Raw genomic sequence first — 23,246 nt, forward strand, 5'->3', positions numbered from 1 at the left:
TCAGTGCTCGCAACCTTTCCTCATAACTAAGATCCTCCAGACCCTTTATTAGCTTTGTTGCCCTTCTTTTTCTCGCTCCATTCCCAGTACGTCCCTCCTGAGGACTGGTGCCCAGAACTGGACAGCATACTCCAGGTGCGGCCGGACCAGAGTCTTGTAGAGCGGGAGAATTATCATTTTATCTCTGCATTTGATCCCCCTTTTAATGCATGCCAATATTCTGTTTGCTTTATTAGCAGCAGCTTGGCATTGCATTTTTTTTTTAATTTTTTTTTTCAATTAAGCCCATCCATAACATCCCTTGTATTCTTTATTATCCTTCCCAACCTTGTTATCCTTCCCAGCACTTCCTGATGGGGCTGGGTTGTTGGTGGTGATTTTGTTGGTGGGGCCGCCTTGTTGTCCGGCCCTTGTTTCCCTTCCGGAAGCCGCGACGCGCCTTGTGGGTCTCCTCCCTCCCCCAGGCTTTCCCCTCTGGGGGGGTGGACGCTGGGTCAATGCGCGTCGACGTCACGCAACACGCTGTGCGTGCGGCTTCCCCCTTGCGGCGCCGTCACGCACAGCTGTTATTCCATCTCGTGGGCTAATGGGGAGGTTCCTCCGCGCCGTACTGCCGGACGCGTCCGACTTGCGGTGCTCCTCCCCCCGCTGCACGGCGTGACGTTGGTGGGCGGCACTCGCGGCGGCGTTATCTGGGCGCTCTCCGGGGCAGCATGGGCACTCGAGGTTTTACACACACCCGATCACACATCTACTGGATTTCCCCTTCCCAGGGGCCTCATTACCTTCAGGTACACTCATTATCTCCCCCATTCTTGGTTACCACACTATGTTCTGTTTCCCTCACCTTGCTTCACTGTCTTACGGTTTGTTCTTCCCTTCCCACATCTCTCACTGTCTCCCCATCACTTTACCTTATATCTGGGGGCTCCCTTCCTTCCCACTCCCTACATCCTTTCTTCATATCCCAGCATACCCTCACCCTTATTCACCTTTCTCTAGACATCCCTCGGTTCCTGTGCTTGCCCTGGTTGGCGTTCGCTGCCGTCTCCGCGGGGCTCCCCACCTCGGCTCCCGTTGGGGGCAACCTGGATGGCTTACGGGGTCCCACCGCTACACCGTCACTACACAGTCTCTCAGTGAGTATATCCATGCATCAGCTTGGGGGCTCGTTTACCACGCTCCCCCATTACTATTGTCCCTTGTCCTATGGCTTTATGTAATTATCCTAATATATTTTCAGACAATACACGGGCTCGCTCCTGATGAGTGGCATGGAAGCCACGAAACGCGTTGAGCCACTATTTGCCGTGTTCAACTGTTTATTCAGTCTCTATCAACTATACTTCATTCAAAAAACCCCCCCACAGGTCCAGCGAGGCCTTAGGTCCAGCAGACATCACTGGTTCTTAACTTTATTTTACCCTACCTTGATTATGATGTACTAGGGAATTTATCCTAGGTGGTATCTTGAGTCACCATTACCTAACCTTTTATCCTGTTTATCTTTCCATTAAGTGTATGAATAATACTATCATGAATGTTATATTATACGTCTTTATGTATTTATCTGTTTTACCTTGTATGCATTTTGCGATTGTAACGTGTATGCTCCGGTATTATGTTAATAAATTCCTCTATGTTCATCTTACTACTTGCTTGCTGGTACATGCTTCATATAAAGTCCCACCCTCCCCTCCAACAATCCCCCTTGCTCGTGTTATAGATTGGGATGGAGACGCATGACCTTACCAGGTCTTGGTCTCATTTAAAGTCCCTAGGGATGGAAATGGGTGACCTTACCAGGCCATGATTTCCTCAAAGTCCCTAATACCAAAAACCCCCTTCTCTTGTATTTATGCATAGGGATGGAAGCATGTGCCATTGCTCTATGAGTTTTAAACCTATTATCTTCACTGCTCTCAATGACCTTCGTGATACCTCCCCTGTGTTTTATTTGTTTTATTTTTTCAATTAAGCCCATCCATAACATCCCTTGTATTCTTTATTATCCTTCCCAACCTTGTTATCCTTCCCAGCACTTCCTGATGGGGCTGGGTTGTTGGTGGTGATTTGTTCGGTGGGGCCGCCTTGTTGTCCGGCCCTTGTTTCCCTTCCGGGAGCCGCGACGCGCCTTGCGGGTCTCCTCCCTCCCCCAGGCTTTCCCCTCTGGGGGGGTGGACGCTGGGTCAATGCGCGTCGACGTCACGCAACACGCTGTGCGTGCGGCTTCCCCCTTGCGGCGCCGTCACGCACAGCTGTTATTCCACCTCATGGGCTAATGGGGAGGTTCCTCCGCGCCGTACTGCCGGACGCGTCCGACTTGCGGTGCTCCTCCCCCCGCTGCACGGCGTGACGGTGGGCGGCACTCGCGGCGGCGTTATCTGGGCGCTCTCCGGGGCAGCATGGGCACTCGAGGTTTTACACACACCCGATCACACATCTACTGGATTTCCCCTTCCCAGGGGCCTCATTACCTTCAGGTACACTCATTATCTCCCCCATTCTTGGTTACCACACTATGTTCTGTTTCCCTCACCTTGCTTCACCGTCTTACGGTTTGTTCTTCCCTTCCCACATCTCTCACTGTCTCCCCATCACTTTACCTTATATCTGGGGGCTCCCTTCCTTCCCACTCCCTACATCCTTTCTTCACATCCCAGCATACCCTCACCCTTATTCACCTTTCTCTAGACATCCCTCGGTTCCTGTGCTTGCCCTGGTTGGCGTTCGCTGCCGTCTCCGCGGGGCTCCCCACCTCGGCTCCCGTTGGGGGCAACCTGGATGGCTTACGGGGTCCCACCGCTACACCGTCACTACACAGTCTCTCAGTGAGTATATCCATACATCAGCTTGGGGGCTCGTTTACCACGCTCCCCCATTACTATTGTCCCTTGTCCTATGGCTTTATGTAATTATCCTAATATATTTTCAGACAATACACGGGCTCGCTCCTGACGAGTGGCATGGAAGCCACGAAACGCGTTGAGCCACTATTTGCCGTGTTCAACTGTTTATTCAGTCTCTATCAACTATACTTCATTCAAAAAACCCCCCCACAGGTCCAGCGAGGCCTTAGGTCCAGCAGACATCACTGGTTCTTAACTTTATTTTACCCTACCTTGATTATGATGTACTAGGGAATTTATCCTAGGTGGTATCTTGAGTCACCATTACCTAACCTTTTATCCTGTTTATCTTTCCATTAAGTGTATGAATAATACTATCATGAATGTTATATTATACGTCTTTATGTATTTATCTGTTTTACCTTGTATGCATTTTGCGATTGTAACGTGTATGCTCCGGTATTATGTTAATAAATTTCTCTATGTTCATCTTACTACTTGCTTGCTGGTACATGCTTCATATAAAGTCCCACCCTCCCCTCCAACAATCCCCCTTGCTCGTCTTATTAAACTCTCTTCTGCGAAAAAGTTTTATCCCTATTGTGGGGTCACGAGTACAGTATTTGTAAATTGAAATCATATCCCCTCTCAAGCGTCTCTTCTCCAGAGAGAATAAGTTCAGTGCTCGCAACCTTCCCTTTATTAGCTTTGTTGCCCTTCTTTGTACTCGCTCCATTTCCAGTACGTCCCTCCTGAGGACTGGTGCCCAGAACTGGACAGCATACTCCAGGTGCGGCCGGACCAGAGTCTTGTAGAGCGGGAGAATTATCATTTTATCTCTGCATTTGATCCCCCTTTTAATGCATGCCAATATTCTGTTTGCTTTATTAGCAGCAGCTTGGCATTGCATGCCATTGCTGAGCCTATCATCTACTAGGACCCCCAGGTCCTTTTCCATCCTAGATTCCCCCAGAGGTTCTCCCCCCAGTGTATAGATTGCATTCATATTTTTGCCACCCAAATACATTATTTTACATTTTTCTACATTGAACCTCATTTGCCATGTAGTCGCCCACCCCATTAATTTGTTCAGGTCTTTTTGCAAGATTTCCACATCCTGCGGAGAAGTTATTGCCCTGCTTAGCTTAGTATCGTCTGCAAATACAGAGATTGAACTGTTTATCCCATCCTCCAGGTCGTTTATGAACAAATTAAATAGGATTGGTCCCAGCACAGAACCCTGGGGAACCCCACTACCCACCCCTGACCGTTCTGAGTACTCCCCATTTATCACCACCCTCTGAACACGCCCTTGTAGCCAGTTTTCAATCCATGTACTCACCCTATGGTCCATGCCAACGCACCTTATTTTGTACAGTAAACGTTTATGGGGAACTGTGTCAAATGCCTTTGCAAAATCCAGATACACCACGTCTACAGGCCTTCCTTTATCTAGATGGCAACTCACCTCCTCATAGAAGGTTAATAGATTGGTTTGGCAAGAACGATTCTTCATGAATCCATGCTGATTACTGCTAATGATATCATTCTTATTACTAAAATCTTGTATATAGTCCCTTATCATCCCCTCCAAGAGTTTACATACTATTGATGTTAGGCTAACTGGTCTGTAATTCCCAGGGATGTTTTTTGGGCCCTTTTTAAATATTGGTGCTACATTGGCTTTTCATTAATGAGCAACAGAGGTGGGGGGAGACTCAGGGTACAAAGAAGGGACTAGAATTAAGGTAGAAAGGAACAATGGGGGCAGACAGGAGATTGGGTACAGTAGAAAGGGTCAAAGGAGGGAGAATGAGGGTACATTAGAGTGGAACAGAGGGAAATTGGGGTGCAGCAGAGAGGGACAGGGGGGTCGGGGATACATACAGTAGGGAGGAACAGGGGAGACTTAAAGTACAGTGGACAGCGATAGGGGTGACTAGGGGTACAGCCGAAAGGGACAGAGGGGAGATTGAAGTACAATACAGCTTAGGGACAGATGGAAAATTGAGGAACAGTAGAGAGGCATGGGGGGGGGGGGAGGGTGCATTACAGGGACATAGGGGGACTGGGGTATAACAAGAGTGTACTTGGGGTACAAAAAAGGTACAGAACGGGAACTGAGGGTACAAACAGAGAACTGGTGTACAGTAGAGGGACATCGGTGTACTTGTAGGGTAGAAAGTCAGAGCTTGGGGCACAATAGAGGATCAATGGGGGGGGGGGGTAGGTTGGGGTACAAAGTAGAAATAAAGGAAGATTTAGATACAATAAAAAGGCTGTTGGCTCAATAAATGCAGAACATTTGCTCAGTTGTATCAGATCTATGTACTGCACTACAATTACTTTGAACTGTGTTGACAGTGTCAGGTGTTCAGTCCTGTCCCTGGACACTGCCTCCTCCACACAGGGACTGGTGGGTAAGGACTCAATGTATACTTTAGTGCAGGAAAACCAGATGTTCCTCCATCATTATTCTCCTCTGCTGCTGGGGGATTCTGGGAAATCATTTGCTCACCATAGCCCAGCTGGTTGCTCCTGATTGGCTCCTGGTGCTGTCTAGGGACCTCTGAGCAATTTTTGCTGTATGGTTCCCATGAATGGTGCCCACCAGAGACATCGACTTACTGGCTTCTCTGTAGAAGAGATACAATATAGTAAAGTGAATAATCTGTTACTGCAATATATCTTGAACTACCTACCTGTACAATGTACATAAGAACTGCCTACCTCTACATTGCATTTAGAAGTACCTACCCCTAGACTGCAAATGCAACTACAATATCTACCCCTACACTGTATCTAAAACAATATGTAGACACGCAGTACAGAGACCAGCACACACAATATGGAGACCAGGTCACTGCACACACACAGTATGGAGACCAGGACATCACACACAATATGGAGACCAGGACATCACACACAATATGGAGACCAGGACATCACACACAATATGGAGACCAGGACATCACACACAGTATGGAGACCAGAACATCACACACAGTATGGAGACCAGAACATCACACACAATATGGAGACCAGGACATCACACACAGTATGGAGACCAGGACATCAGATACAATATGGAGACCAGGACATCACACACAATATGGAGACCAGGACATCACACACAATATGGAGACCAGAACATCACACACAATATGCAGACCAGGACATCACACACAATATGGAGACCAGAACATCACACACAATATGGAGACCAGGACATCACACACACAATATGGAGACCAGAACATCACACACAATATGCAGACCAGGACATCACACACAATATGGAGACCAGGACATCACACACAATATGGAGACCGGGACATCACACACAATATGGAGACCAGAACATCACACACAATATGGAGACCAGGACATCACACACAATATGGAGACCAGAACATCACACACAATATGCAGACCAGGACATCACACACAATATGGAGACCAGAACATCACACACAATATGCAGAGCAGGAAATTAAACACAATATGGAGACCAGGAAATTACACACAATATGGAGACCAGGGCATCACACACAATATGGAGACCAGGGCATCACACACACAAAATGGAGACCAGGACATCACACACAATATGGAGACAAGGACATCACACACACAATATGGAGACCAGGACATCACACACAATATGGAGACCAGGACATCACACACAATATGGAGACCAGGACATCACACACAATATGGAGACCAGGACATCACACACACAATATGGAGAGCAGGATATCACACACAGTATGGAGACCAGGACACTGCACACACACATTACAGAGACTGGTACACACACTAGAACAGGACACTGCAAACACAGTATGGAGACTCGAACACCACAAACAAAACTTTTTTTTTAGAACGGGACACTGAACACAGGCAGTACCAGTACACCAAACCCACTATGGTGACTAAGGATGAGCTTAGGCATATGCAGATCCTAATCCGAACCCACCTAAGGGAGCCCGCCATGAAGCTGTCACCTGAGCCAAACACAAGCGGCCGAAGCATTTCTAGCTGTACGACCGCACTTATACACACCCATCATATATGTGCAGCTGTGCAGCGTGCTTTGATTGGCCCAGTACAGGTGACAGCTTTCTAGCGGGCTCGCTCAGGTGGGTTCGAGTTTGAATCTGAAGACGCCTGAGCTCATCACTAATTGGTGACCAGGGCATAGTATATACACAATATGGAGACCAGTATACTGGGTACACAGAATATGAAGAGTAAGTGAGTAATGAGTGAACATACTTCAAATAAATACTGTAAATAACAATACGGAACTTAAACTAGAGAAAAGATCACTGCCCTCAGTATAGACAATAAAAAAGCCACCAGCACTATGAGTCTAGATACCAAAACTTCTGTGCAAATGTATACATAAAAGTGCAGCGCTATATCAGATTAAATTACAATAAATGTGAACCTTTAAATGCAAAAACAAAAAAAACCCATAAATAAAGTATAACATATAACTCAAAGTGTTACTAAACCCACAACAGTAAAATCAGTCTTTATATGCAGTAAAGCATGCTTGTTATACTCACTGTTGAACCTAAGGGGTTAATCCTCTGCATTGTGTAAAAAGGCTGTTAGATCCTGTCTTCTCTGATCATTCCCTTCTTCCACTGTCCCTAATCCATCTGCTGATAGTACAGAGCCTTAGGGGCACTCTGCACATGCTCAGTTTGGTGTGTATTGCTACAGAGTTTTTTTCTTGGGAGGGTGCATGTGATCAGCACAGGGCCAATCAGAGGGTCCAGGGGTCCTGCAGCCTCATAGGACAGTCAGAAGAGGATAAAACCTCCTCCTAAAAGCTTTAACCAGACACTGGTAGAAGTCACAAGACTGCTATATACTGCAATGAGAAAAGGTATTTAGCCGTTCATATTTACTAAAATAATTGAATTTTCATGCTCTGTGTACAGTTGGAGCCAGATATAGTGAATGCAGGCTCCTGGGTTAGGTAACACTTTAAAATAACAGTAAAAACTAAAACCATACAATCAAAGAAGCGGTCAGCCCATCCCCCAGACAATGTCATCTCTGATGAAATGCATAGGATGGGGCCTACAACGGTGACATTACCATGCACACTGATCCTATTGGATGGTTGGGATCGAGTTTGGTCGGAGCCCGTAGGAACGCCACATAATACTATACATGCTGTCAAAGCTGTCTTTTGTCCTTTGAACACGTAGGTGCCCATTTTTATGTCTTTATGAAAGTATTTAACATATGGTTTTATACTATGAAAGTGCCTGTCTCATCTTGTTTTTGGAGTTATTTTTGACTGGTTCATGCTGAGGAGGCGGAATGAGACCTTAACCCCCTCTGTGCTGTATGGCCATCTGTAGTACAGAGGTCAACATCCTCCGGTAAGGAGCTGCAATACACTTTTGGCCGGTGAGCACTGAAGATCACCTTTTTAAATGGAATAAAAATCAATGCGTGATGTTGCGCTCTAGGTATTGGTTAAGTAAATATACAATAAAACACATATGGAATAAAATCCTAGGTAGTAATTGCACAGTGCTAAGGGGTAGCCAGTAAGTGAATAAATATAATGTGCAGATGCTAAAAGTGACAGTAGTGAAAGAAACTTCATGTAAACTGTTACAATAATGAAAAAAGCACATAAGTAATTATTCAGATAAATATTAAAGTGCTAATAGTATAAAGGAAGTCCATATAAGGGTGAACTATAGTGACATGTTATTCCAAATAACACTTTGTGCAGATCCAAAAGAAATTATTGGTGACTTGGCGATAGAGTTCTTCTCTGTGCAAGGTGGTCCCTTACCTTACTGCCGTAAGGTGATGACGTGGGAAAATGTAAAGATGACAGAGGTGATCCGGGTTCCTGCCATAGGCCAGTAAAAATTTTCTTTGTATAACTCAGCAGTAGGTATAGGAAAAGGAGGGGGAAGCACCAGGTCCAATATGGCATATAGGAGAGAGAACAAATGGAGGTCCAGATCGTGAAGTATATTGTGACTAGGTACGTCTTATTAAAAAAAAGAGCCAAATGTACTCACATTAAACAGTAAACAAACAAAGCACAACACCACAAGAGGCGAGTTCGCAACCTGATGTCACTTCCGGTGCCTATCTGTTCCAACGCGTAGCGTCACGATCACGTGACTTCATCAGGTATAGAATCCCTTTTTTTTGAGTCCAAGTCACCAATAATTTCTTTTGGATCTGCATAAAGTGTTATTTGGAATAACATGTCACTACTCTACCTTATATGTACTTCCTTTATACTATTAGCACTTTAATATTTATCTGAAGAATTACTTATGTGCTTTTTTCATTATTGTAACAGTTTACACAAAGTTTCTTTAACTACTGTCACTTTTAGCACCTGCAATTTATATCTATTCACTTATTGGCTACCCCTTAGCACTGTGCGATTACTACCTAGGAATTTATTCCATATGCGTTTTATTGCATATTCACTTAGCCAATACCTAGAGCGCAACATCACACATTGATTTTTAGTCTATTTATTATTTGGGTTTTGGTTGACCTATTTGTTGTTTGCGGCAACTAGGATTTTATCCCTGCTATTATAGGCAGCACGGGAATACTCCTTTTTTTTCTTCACCTTTTTAAATGGTCATAGCGGACTTTTCATCTGGATGCTTCTCACTAGAGAGACTTCTTATCCTGTTCACTCTTTATTTCCATTTGTGGACTTTATTTTCACTTGGATGTTTCTCACTAGAGAGTGTGCAGAGACTTCTAATTCCTCTCACTCTTTATTTTCACTCGAGGACTTTGTTTTTTTACCACTTCTTGGATTGTATGGTTTTAGATTTTACTTTTATTTTAAGTTATTTGTTATCACTTTAATTTTTTTTTGCATTTAAGGTTAATGCACACTGCATCTCAAAGAAGCTCAAAGAAACTATTGTACCTATTATTCTACAGGCTTTTGAGCTCTCTTTTTTTAGCCTGGAAACTCCCCTCCATGTTAGTCAATGTGTCCATGCACAGTATGGCTTTTTCAGGAGTTTCCAGGCATATGCTTTTACAGGGAGAAAAAACCCCCCACCAAACTCTCGTTTTTGAGATGAGCTTTCAAGCAGAAAAGACGCCCAAGTGCCCAAAAATGCACGAAAAAGTGCGAAAAACTCATGCAGACGCTCAAAAAAGCTCGAAAACACACAACAAAATTGGAAAAATTAGCTGAGGGGAGGTTTGTGAAAAAAACGCTTATGCTCAAAAATAAAATCGTGCAAAAGAGCACAAAACAGCATAAGCTTCTTCAGCCCAGGTTCATACTATAGCGAACACAGACATCGCATGTGATTCGTACCCGCACTGCGGTGCCGATTGCATGCGATGTCTGTGCAATGCGAGTTTGTATGGCTAAACTTACATTGGATTCGCACACAAAAGGTGGTGGGACTTTTTTTTCCCCCAGCACTGGAATCGGATCGCATGTCCGAATCCACAGTACACACTGCGATCTGTGAACCGATCTGGGGGTGCCATTAACATTGTGTTGACACCCGCAGCAGTTTGTAGAGGGCAGTGTGAACTGCCTGCAGGAGAGATGCGATGCGGGCACCGGCACTGGAATCGCGCTGGTTCAAGCATCGCTATAGTGTGAACCCAGGCTCAAGCTGAAATAAAATCTCAACTGTCTCTAAAAGACTGTCAGTTACTGTCAGTTAAAGTGGACCTTCAGTCATTTTTTCATCTTTCCATCTATTAAATCTTCTGCCCTTGTTGTTTTAACTTTGGATAGTAAAACATTTTTTTTTCTACCAGTAAATACCTTATACAGCCCACTTCCAGTCTGGTCACTAGCCTAGGCTTATGACATCATGCACAGCGCTCTCTCTCACTCTTGAGAGAGTTTGCCAGGAAGGGAGGGTCATAAGTCATAAGAGGGCCAATGAGAGCTGCAGGGTTGCAGAGCTGGAGGTGTGCCTCTGGGTGTCTGTGTAAATCCAGAAAGTGAACAGGCAGCAGCTTCAGCTGCCCACAGTTAAAATGGCTGCAGCCAGACTCAGTGGAGAGAGATTTCTGCAGCATATTTGGCAAGTACAGAATCACAGTATATATAAAATAATATGCAAAGTGGTTGGAGGGAAGCTTCAGAATGGCAAAGATGTTTTTATTACAAATTATGTGAGCAGACTGCAGTTCCTATTTAAGAATATGGGACTTACGTTTAGAACTGAATGGTCTCACTGCAGAAAGATTGTGGAATATAAGTGTCCACTCACCCCGGTATCTACGCTTTAGATGGTAGAAACTATATGAGAACACCCATTCCCTATGATCAATTGTCCCCCCCCAAGAATCAATACACAGGTCACCTGATCAAGTGAGAATCCTATTTTATAAAATCCTAAAATGTGTAAATATCTGTCTGATAAACAGCGAATTGTACAATTCATCAATGGGAACTACAGAGATTCCTGAACTATGCAATTCCCTGGAGATCAACATGGAAGAAATCAGAAAGTCATGGTGATTGTCATCATTTGTAAGACTCCGGTGGCAGAATCCAGAGCTCTGCTCCTAATGACACTAATCAATATCTGCCTTGTTCTCCTCTCACCTGTCTGTTCCCAGGAGGCCCTGACACTGTCTAATCGACTCAATTAATGTCACCGCTGACATGGCAATCATGTCTGGGCATGTCACATCGCAGCCATGACAGACATGTGTGTTGGATACATCTTAATTTAATTCATGCTTTCTTTCCCAGAAGGCTGTGCACCTGGCAGCGGCTGCTTTGGGACATTTGGCCCCAGACGATTAGGGTAAAATTCTCACCCACAGTTCAAAACAAAGGCAAAATCCACCCCAACCTTCTGCTTGTGTTACAGAAAGAAGCAGAAAATCCCTATATGTAAATCTTCAATAACGTCTCAGCGTTTGGCAGGTGCAAAGAAAATGTTAGCATATACCCCACTGCAATACTCACATCTTGGCCTGCACTGCAGAGAGGTGCACCTGAGGGCGGCAGATTTTGATGTGGGTGCAGTTCTGGGGCAGGCGAATCAGACGACTCTCTCTGAATTTGTGAGGACACAGAAGGGTCTGGAAGATAAAAGAGTGGAAGACTCTGGTCACTCTGAAGACTCCTTACTCTGAGGATACACCAACTCAGATAATGCTGCAATTATAACTACACAACACACAACACGTGCCACACCAATCTGAACAGTTCAGTAACTCCTAGAAGGAATGGTAAATTTGAGGGGTAATACGCCTAATGGGTACCGCCACCTGCACATGAGCATGTCCCTTTGCTTTAAATAAGTCAGATCATGTATTACTTTTTGTATTGAGCTAGATATTTAAAGTGGTGGTAAACCTATACATATACCCAGTGCAGTGACTGGCCTCAGGTGACACAAAGAGATGACACAAATCTGTACCTGTTTATCTGCAGTCTCCTCTGCTCTACAGCTGTTCAAGTCCAGAATTTCTACAGCTTGTTTGAGCTGTCAGAGAAAGGGGACAGAGAGCTGAAATGATACACTGCAGAGCTCAGTGATGAGAGCTCTGAGAGCTGATTGGAGGGAAGGTACACACCCTCCTTCACACATCGCCCAGGAACAGAGCTGAGGCTGTCAACCACTGGCTGTGTGCTGGAGATCCCTCCCCTGTCCCCTTTTTTCTTTTGGAGTCAGGAAAACTTGTAAGAATTCAGACAGCAGAGGAAGGAGGCAGCAGACAGAAATTACACTAAGGCCCCCTTCACACTTGCGCGACCTGAAAGTCATGCGACTTCGCTACAATTTTTGTTGCGGTTTGTTTTGTAGCGACTTTGACGCGACTTGAAGCAATGCCTGTGTAATCTTGAGGTCTCTGGACCTCAAGTCGCATCAAAGTCTGACCAAAGTAGTGCAGGGACTATTTTGAAGTCACACAGATATGAACCATACTCATTGGAAAACAGTGGCAGCATGGCACAGCGTCCACCCCCCCACACGCGGGCGGTCCAGAACTTACCCGCTCGTGTGGCGGGGCTGTGGTGTCCTCTCCTGGAGTGCAGGCAGTGGCCGCGGCTCCACCGGCCGCTCCTCCAGCTTCCTCTGCCGTGTGTCTTCCACCAAAGCGCTAGGCATCCAATGGGATCGCCTGATGCTTTGGCCAATTGGGAAAAAGGTCTCACAGACCTGCCTCCTGATTGGCAGGGAGGAACTTTAGTGTGATAATAGCGAAAATGTATTCGCTATGGTTACACAACTGGGTGAGCTTGGAGCGCAATGCTCTGCGCTCCGAACTCACCCTTTTTTGAAACCTATTAGAGCCTCTGGCTCTAATCAGGTGCTTCAAAAAAACCACCCCACCGCATTGGAATCCATGGTCCGGCGCCACTGATATGTAGATCAGGGGGCCGGACGCAAGGATAGGGAAGGCGGCGCCCGTGCACCCTCTATGGATGGGCCGCCACTGTTGGAAATCATGAGGTACGACTTGTCATGCAAGTCGCAGGAGAATTCGCACAAGTGTGAAAGGGGCCTTAGTGCTCTTAAAGAGATATACAAAGCTTATAACAATAATAAAAAAAAAAATAAGTATGTCATACTTGCCTGCTCTGTGCAGTGGTTTTGCACAGAGCAGCCCCGATCCTCCTCTACTCAAGTCCCTTGTCGGCGCTCTTGGCTCCTCCCCCTTTCCAAGTGCCCCCATCGCAAGCCACTTGCGATGGGGGACTCGTACGTGCTCGCTCCCGAGCTGCCTCTGTGTGTCCATAAGACACACAGAGCGCAGCCCAGCCTCCCGCTTCCCCCTCACTGGCTGTGACTGAAATTGGCTCCTGCTGCTGCTTTTCAGCCAATGAGGAGGGAGACATTGCACAGGTAAGTATTAGGGGGCTAGGGGGGATACTGCACACAGAAGGTTTTTTACCTTCAAGAAAAAACATCAGTCTTTACAACCACTTTAATTGATAAGTACACACTATAGAGGGATATGCTTTGTTCATATTTAATGTCTGAGGGTTTACAACCACTTTAAGTTAAAAAAATATATATATATATAAATGTACCACAAATTCAACAATGCATACAATATAAACTAGATACAGTGAGAAAAAAAAATTCTTCATCCCCTGCTGATTTTGTACATTTGCCTACTGATAAAGAAACGATCAGTCAATAATTTTAATGATCGGTTTATTTTAACAGTGAAAGACAGAATAACAAAAAAAAAAAAAATATCCAGAAAAACGTATTTAAAAAAACTTATAAATTGATTTGCAATTGAGTGAAATAAGTATTTGATCCCCTATCAATCAGCAAGATCTCTGGCTCCCATGTGTCTTCTATACAGGTAACGAGCTGGGATTAGGAGCACTCTCTTAAAGGGAGTGCAGCTAATCTCAGCTTGTCACCTGTATAAAAGACACCTGTCCACAGAAGCAATCAATTAATCAGATTCCAATCTCTCCACCATGGCCAAGACCAAAGAACTGTCCAAGGATGTCAGGAACAAGATTGTAGACTTACACAAGGCTGGAATGGGCTACAAGACCATCGCCAAGCAGCTTGGTGAGAGGGTGACAACAGTTGGTGCGATTATTCGCAAATGGAAGAAACACAAAATAACTGTCAATCTCCCTCCGTCTGGGGCTCCATGCAAGATCTCACCTTGTGGAGTTTCAATGATCATGAGAACGGTAAGGAATCAGCCCAGAACTACATGGGAGAACCTTGGCAATGATCTCAAGGCAGCTGGGACCATAGTCACCAAGAAAACAATTGGTAACACACTACACCTTGAAGGACTAAAATCCTGCAGCGCCTGAAAGGTGACCCTGCTCAAGAAAGCACATCTAGAGGCCCGTCTGAAGTTTGCTAATGAACATCTGAATGATTCAGAGAACTGGGTGAAAGTGTTGTGGTCAGATGAGACCAAAATCGAGCTCTTTGGCATCAACTCAACTCACCGTGTTTGGAGGAGGAATGCTGCCTATGACCCCAAGAACACCATCCCCACCGTCAAACATGGAGGTGGAAACATGCTTTGAGGGTGTTTTTCTGCTAAGGGGACAGGACAACTTCACGGCATCAAAGGGACAATGGACGGGGCCACGTACCGTCAAATCTTGGGTGAGAGCCTCCTTCCCTCAGCCAGGGCATTGAAAATGGGTCGTGGAAGGGTCTTCCAGCATGACCATGACCCAAAACACACAGCCAAGGCAACAAAGGAGTTGCTCATGAAGAAGCACATTAAGGTCCCAAAGAAAATATGTGGAAGGAGCTGAAGGTTCGAGTTACCAAACGCCAGCCTTGAAAACTTTAATGACTTGGAGAGGATCCTCAAAGAGGAGTGGGACAAAATCCCTCCTGAGATGTGTGCAAACCTGGTGGCCAACTACAAGAAACTTCTGACCTCTGTGATTTCCAACAAGGGTTTTGCCACCAAGTACTAAGTCATGTTTTGCGAAGGGATCAAATACTTACATCACTTCAATTTATAACTTTTTGAAATGCGTTTTTCTGGATTTTTTTGTTATTCTGTCTCTCACTGTTAAAATAAACCTACCATTAAAATTATAGACTGATCATTTCTTTGTCAGTGGGCAAATGTACAAAATGAGCAGGGGATCAAATACTTTTTTCCCTCTGTACATATAGAACAGAGTATAGGATCTGGATAAAGTATTGTGGATGTCCCAAAAACTAGAGGGACACAAGTGGCCAATGAGGCTTTCTGTACAATATTTAACATACATAAATCACTCCAGATCTTTATTTGTACTTGAGTGATAACAGCTACTTGAAAATCCTAGAATTCCATCACTGGCCTTAGACAGTGTCTCCCTGAAGTGCAGAAAACTTTTTGTTTTGTGTCTTGATGTGAATTGTAATAAGCGCTCCTCCAGAAGTAACCTTTCAATCTTGAGCATTATAACAGGTTATGATGAGAAGGGAATAAAGCAACACAAGGGAGTAAAGTAAATAAAACAGAAGGTATTCACATCTCTTTCCATCACATATCCCGAAAATATTCCTAATTTCAGGACAGTGCTGCACACTGAATTTGTAGCATTAAAATGGAGGTTATCAGAGCAAAAGGCTGATTATGATTTGGAGGAATATCCTGGACGAAGGGGATACATTTATCTAATGCTAATGGTCCATGGCGTGTTACATTTGTGGGCTATAGCAGTGAAAAATGGGTATTCCGTGGCCTGCACTCTGGGCAATAAACCGCTTTAAAGAACCAACTTGTGTTTGGGAAGGGGAAATGAAGAGGTACAAAGCTTTAGGCTATACACAAACAGGCCACTTTTGTTAATGTGAATGCGTTACTAAAATCGCCTGCGATTAATGATTCATCACAACGCATAGGGAACAATGGAGAGTGGCACACTTAATGTAAGAGCGATTAATCACTAATCATTGCACAATGTTTCAAATTTGTGCTATCAATTGCTGCTATGTACAACTATATGGGGTCGATTTAATAAAACCGGAGTGCAAAATCTGGTGCATCTCAGCATAGTAACCAATCAGCCTCCAGTTTTTGTTTTTTTTCAAACCTTATTAGAACAAGCTGAAGTTAGCTCATTGGCCAGCATGCACAGCTGCACCAGATTTTGCAATCCTTAAACCCCAATGTTTCAAATTTGTACCTAGCAATCAATCATTGGTACATACAACTATGTGGGGCTGATTCAGCCCATTGAATATCACTGAAGTCGGATCAAAGTTGGATCGCTGTCTTAACTGACTCGACTTTGGCATGCGACTTGTGCTCTGAGGATTTTGAAGGGTAACTCCACACCAAATTAAAAAAAAAAAACGCATGGGTTCCCCTCTAAGAGCATACCAGGCCCTTTGGTCTGGTATAGATTTTCAGGGAAACCCCCACGCTAAAAAAACTGAGTTGGGGTCCCCCCAAAATCCATACCAGACCCTTTTCGAGCACACAGCCTGGCAGGTCAGGAAAGGGGGTGGGGACGAGCGAGCGCCCCCCCCCCCTCCTGAACCGTACCAGGCTGCATGCCCTCAACATGGGGGGGTGGGTGCTTTGGGGCAGGGGGGCCCTGTGCCCCCCACCCCAAAGCACCTTGTCCCCATGTTGATAAGGACAAGAGCCTTTTCCTGACAACCCTGGTCGTTGGTTGTCGGGGTCTATGGGTGGGGGGCTTATCGGAATCTGGAAGCTCCCTATAACAAGGGGGCCCCCAGATCCCGCCCCCCCCCCCCACCCTACGTGAATGAGTATGGGGTACATTGTGCCCCTACTCATTCACCTAAAAAAAGTGTCAAAAATAAAACACAGTAAACATGTTTTTAAAGTCATTTATTAGGGCAGCTCCGTCGTCTCTTCGGATCTCTTCTCCCCTCACTGGCTCTTCTGCCTCCTCCGCTGAGGTCTGCTGCCTCTGTTGGTTCTTCTCCCCTCTCCGGTTCTTCTCCGCTCTCTCTTTGGTTCTTTTCCCTCTGTTTGCTGTTGGGTCTCCTCCTCTATCTTCTCACTCTTTTGCCCAGTCTTCTCCGCTGTGTCCCGCTCTAATGCTGGGTGAGCGGTGTGCCACTACTTATATTGGCATGGGGCAGGGTCACCGGAGGTCCGCCCCTTATGACATTACCACCTCATCGTGCCCAGATGGTGATGTCATAAGGGGGCGTGGCCTCCGGATGACGTCACCCGTCACCAAGTAGTGGCACACCGCGCACCCAGCAATAGGGTGGGAGAGAGTGTTGAGTCCACATTGGAAGGAGAACAGAGGGAGAACACAGTGGTGAAGACCGGGCAAAAGAGCGAGAAGATAGCGGAGGAGACCCGTCAGAAGACAGCGGACAGAGGTAGAAGAAACAGAGAGAGAGCGGAGAAGAACCAACAAAGGCAGAAGACGTCAGCTGAGGAGGCAGAAGAGCCGGCGGAGAGGGGAGAAGAGATCGGAAAAGACGACGGAGCTGCCTTAATAAATTACTTTAAAAACATGTGTACTGTTTTATTTTTGACACTTTATTTAGGTGAATGGTTAGGGGTACAATGTACCCCTACTCATTCACATAGGGTTGGGGGCCAGAATCTGGGGGCCCCCTTGTTAAAGGGGGCTTCCAGATTCCGATAACCCTCACGCCCACAGACCCCGACAACCAATGGCCAGGGTTGTTGGGAAGAGGCCCTTGTCCTCATCAACATGGGGACAAAGTGCTTTGGGGTGGGGGAGCGCAGGGCCCTCCCGCCCCAAAGCATCCACCCCCCCATGTTGAGTGCATGCGGCCTGGTACGGTTCAGGAGGGGGAGGGGCGCTTGCTCGTCCCCACCCCCTTTCCTGACCTCCCGTGCTGTGTGCTTGGATAAGGGTCTGGTATGGATTTTGGGGGGGACCCCCACACCGAAAAAACGGCATGGGGGTCCCGCCTAAAATCCATACCAGACCGAAGGGCCTGGTATGCTCTTGGAGGGGGAACCCATGCCGTTTTTTTTTTTTAACATTGTGCGTGGAGTTCCCCCTAAAGATTCATACCAGACACAGTGCCTGGTATTGTCGGGGATCAAAGTCGGATCCCTGTTCATTGAAGTCTGACGGATGTCGGACTTCAAGTCGCAGGGCAAAGTCGGATCCAAAGTGGTACGACTGTCGTGTCGTACCAGTATGAACCCGGCCTTACTCAAACTGGAGAGTGCAAAATCTGGTGCAGCTCTGCATAGAAACCAATCAGCTTCCAGGTTTCACTGACAAGCTGAAGTTAGAAGCTGACTGGTTACCATGCACAGCTGCACCAGATTTTGCACTCTCCAGTTTGAGTAAGGCCGGGTTCACACTGGTACGACACGACAGTCGTACCACTTTGGATCCGACTTTGCCCTGCGAGTTTTAGTAAATTAACCCTTATGCGTGGCAAATTTAGCATCACAGTCGCCTGTGAGCACCAAGCTATAATCCGTAATGAATTATCTAGCAGATTATTTTTGGCTTTATCTAAGGGTGGCCACACAGTGTAAAAATCTGCCAACTCTTGCTCAAAACCACTGGAGCTGGCTGCCATCTTGTCCCAGGATGACGTTACAGCATTGTCTGTATGGAGAATTTTTTCTTTTTCTCAAAAAAGAGACAGTTTGGTAATCAACTTCTCCTGGCCTCAGAACTAACAGCCATCTTTCACCATTGGTTGTCACTAAGCTCCTTAGGGCCACTTGTAAAGTTGCAGGCAGGACAAGGTCAGCTCAGTAATATATAACTGGTTTCTATTCCAGACCCTGGGCAGCCAGGTGGATTAGCCTCTTTAGTCCTACAAGCCTTCAACAAATGACTATCCCCATCGGTGTGTGGCTGCCAATGTCTACTGGAAATTGTAGTTCTACAAGAGATAGATCAGGCAAGGGTCAAAAGGGGGCCATATTTTCTCCGTGTAGTATATTCTCAGGTTATTAATGGTCATGATACTCAAGCCATGTCATAAGTCAGCAGTAGTACCCCCCCATGTGATGTCACTGCGTGCAGCGAAAAGTCGATGTTAATCATCGGTGTTATTACAACTGATCATCATCCCAAGCCGCCTGTAAAAGGAAGCTACAAGCAATTAAGTCTCAGGCTCATTTGTAGGTTACATAAATAAGGTAATTGTTGATTTTCCATCCTGGCTCAGGTTGTGTATCAGAGCCTGCGCTGCGGGCCATAAAATAATGATTGAATGGTAAATTGTCCTTTCCTCTCTCGTGATTGCTTCATTTGTTATGGCAGAGCGGCCTGTGTACAGCAACGCTCTGTAAATGACGTCTCAGCCTCCCAGACCATTAGGGTTAATGCTCTTTTAATTAACAACAAGCGTTCATCCTATCGGTGGCTTCCTATAGATGGTCCAGTGCTGGGGGCTGAGAACCAGGCCATCATTAATATGATAAACACATGAAGGGGGATTTCTCTGCATATTTAATCACTTAATCTTCACAGACCCTCCCCCCGGATCCCAACAACAGTCCGGACACAAAAGTTGGAACCTTCAATTCCCTATTGCACAATGATCTCATCATCAAGACCACTGGACAGACCAAGATGTCCAGGAACAAGGCAAAGAAAGCACATTTGTGATGCTTGGGACGGTACTGTGGTCTGTTACCATCCCTAGCAATCAAAATTGAGCACGAATCTCTGAATCACATACAAGGGACTCAGGGCTCCTGCTCAACATCCAGGTGTAGCAGCAGTACCCAAGTTCTTCCCACCTGCTTCACTGCTAGAAGTTTGATGTTCTGGACACACCAGTTTCTGAGCAAGGAGAATGTGCAGTCTGGGAACTGTTAATAACACAGAAACATGTAACAAGAGCTTGTAGGCCCATGTAAGGGAACTGCTAAATGTGGTGATCCCACGTGGATTTGCATTGGATTTTAGCCTGACCCCAGTAAACACAAATTTCCAAGTCTGTCTGGCAGTGTCTAGTGGGGAACAAGCACAGGGACCCCATCAGGCTGTCATAGGATGGCTTTTCTAGATGAAAGCTATGATTAAACTTATGATAGAGTTATAATTTCTCCTGAAAAGAGTATTGTGAACGAGATGATTGAGAGATGTGGGGGGGCTGATCGCTAAGACTGAGTGCCCCCTTCTGGGACCTTGAGACAGAATGATGTCCAGTCTGTGTTATCCGCTAACCAGGTGGCATCAATACATACAGCTGGCACTCACTGGAAGACTCAAACCAGGTCCTGACCATAGAGCTGCCCAGCTGGAGCCATCTGTGGTGTTCCCAGAGAATGAAGCACCAGTGTGTTTCCAGCACTGGGCCCCAGCGTGCTACTACCACATATGTTATCTTATAGACTCTTGCAGGGAATAATTCATAAAATACCACTGGTTACAGGCTGGTGATCACTCTTTTGGGCATCTGTGAAGGGAAAAGGAGCCATTTCAGGTATGCATAAAATGACACAATGGGGTTGATTAAACTGGAGAGTGCAAAATCTGGTGCAGCTCTGCATGGCAGCCAATCAGCTTCGAACGTCCGCTTTGACAATAAAACCTGGAAGCTGATTGGTTTCTCTGCAAAACTGCACCAGATTTTGCACTCTCCAGTATTAGTAAATCAACCCCAAATGTCCATATCAGAATAAAGATCAGAATCATTAATTCAGAACATTATATCAGAATAATTAAATAAAGATGTATGAGGAAACACAACATTCAGCATTTAACTACCAGACAATAACAATTAAACCTACAGTAAGAGATTATTCTGATTTTGAATTTAACATTTTAACATAAACATACAGTTTATAGAACTCATCCATCTTAGTGAATTGAGTCTATAATTGTTCTTTTTATAATACATTTTTTTTTACACTCCTGTTCATCCCTATAGGGGAGTCAGAACTGAGATTTGTGTGGACAGGCAGTGACAGTTGTACTCAGTGCTCAGTCTCTGTGACGGCTGGCTGGGCATTTAGCAGTTTGTCACCTTCTCTGCACAGCTGTGACACATGTCTGCTCCTGGCAGCTCCTCGAAGATCCTGCCGTTGTCTGAGCTGGTGTAGATCATGGCAGCGTAGCGATTCAGCAGCGTTTCATCAGGGTACAGAACTGCGGAGAGAAATCGTCCAACGTTCTTCTCATCCGCCTCCTTTAGGGACTCTGGTGACAACAGAAAACACAACAATGAATTATTAATAAGCTGCTGTAGCTCTCTTCCTGAACTCTTACACTTCACCACTAGATGGCAGCTGACAACCACGGCAGCTGCTCGGCGTCCTGTGCTTGTATTTATCTGACTGTCTGGGTGTGTGGAGAGAAGCCCCTGGGGACCCCGGGTAAACATTAGCAGCGGTTCCTCAGTGAAAGAAGAAACACCATTAATTAATAGAATTAATTGTATTGGGCCAAATAATTCCAGAATACATAGAGGCGCTGATGAGATAATAAGTATTATGGGTGAAATCCTCGCGCACACAAACATGGCGAGCCCGTGGGCCACGCATCATGTGCATTCAATCAGCCGACTGAAAAATCACTGAGAACAGCAGCTCGAGGCTTCTCTAAATCTATTTTCTCCATAAAGCAAAAAATTACAAGCAGATGTCCAGAGCGCTGAGCGATGCAAGATTATTATCCTGTGCAAGACGAAAAGCCTCCACTACTCTGCGGATATTAATATCCCACCATGGCCTGACAGTCAACGGGAACCTATAGGACTGACCATCCTCGACCAAGGCCTGCAGAAGGGACCTGAACCAGGTTCAGTCATCAGGAGCCAAGGAAGTCAACTCTATTCTTGTTATCCGGTACTCTAGGCCAACAGCCGTGGGATAGTGCCAAGCCATGGCAAACAGGCCCACTTATCAGGTGCCACAGCCGAGCCTGCAGAGGACAGAACCGCTGAGCAATGAAAGCTTCACTTTTTCCTATAGCAGGGTTTTGGGCAGGCTGGATCACTGTTATCAAGGCATTTGCTATCAGGACCACAGTAGGGCCTGTATGAGCTACTGTTATCGGGACCTCAGAAGGGACTATATGAGCCCAATTTATTGGGACCCCAGGAGAGCCTGCATCATTCATTGTTATTGGGCTTCCAGAAGGGCTTGTATAAGCCATTATTATTGGGACCCCAGGAGGGCCGGTATCAGCCACTGTTATAGGGACCCGAGAAGGGCCTGTATGAGTCAGTTATATAGAAATGAGGAGGGCCAGTATCAGTCACTGTTACTGGAACCTTGGGTCAGCACTCGCAGAGGGGCCTGTATGGGCTCATGTTATTAGAACCCCAGAAGGGACTGTGTTAGGCCACTGTTGTCGGAACTCCATGAGGGACTGTACGGACTACGAAGGAGCCTGTATCAGACCATGTTGTTGGGACCTCGGAAGGGCCAGTATGAGCCAGTTATTGTGATCCCAGAAGGACCTGTATTAACCACTGTTATTGGGACCCTAAAAATGCAAATAAAAGCTCATGTTATCAAGAACCCATAAGAACCTGTATGTGCCCATGTTATCTGAACCCCAGAAGGGCCTGTATAAGCCCAAAATAACCTGCGTGCCGGCATGTAGGCGATCACACACATTCCATGGCCATCTGAGGATCACAAGACATTTGTGACAAGAAGAAGGGGCCTAGTGACTATAATATAGATGTTGCAAGTAGATGGGATGCAATGATAACACCATAGATATGCCACGTAGAAGGGATTTAGTGGTCACATTATGTGTATGAGAGGTAGAAGACTACAGTGATCACAGTATGTACATGACAGGTTAAAGGGAACCAGTGATCGCAGCATAAATGTGACAAGTTGATGGGTTCCATTAATCAAACCCTAGATATGACATAGAGAAGGGATTAGTTGAACATGGTGTAAATATGCGAGGTATAATAGATCCAGTGATCACAGCATAGATGTGACACGTAGATGGGATCCGGTGATGACAACATAGAT

General features: G+C 45.7%; 1 protein-coding gene across 1 annotated transcript in view; it reads right to left on the bottom strand.

Annotated features, from left to right (window-relative positions):
* LOC141105726 (uncharacterized) overlaps positions 1-23,246 on the bottom strand; it is a 178,739-nt gene that overhangs the window by 30,952 nt on the left and 124,541 nt on the right. The window contains exons 13-15 of the mRNA XM_073595788.1: positions 21,278-21,450; positions 11,827-11,942; positions 5,368-5,485 (exon numbers count right to left, since the gene is read on the bottom strand). Of these exons, the coding sequence (XP_073451889.1) occupies positions 5,368-5,485; positions 11,827-11,942; positions 21,278-21,450 (407 nt within the window). The remainder of the gene's footprint in view (positions 1-5,367; positions 5,486-11,826; positions 11,943-21,277; positions 21,451-23,246) is intronic.

The sequence above is a fragment of the Aquarana catesbeiana genome, linkage group LG08 (assembly GCF_042186555.1).
Source record: "Aquarana catesbeiana isolate 2022-GZ linkage group LG08, ASM4218655v1, whole genome shotgun sequence".
Taxonomy (NCBI): domain Eukaryota; kingdom Metazoa; phylum Chordata; class Amphibia; order Anura; family Ranidae; genus Aquarana; species Aquarana catesbeiana.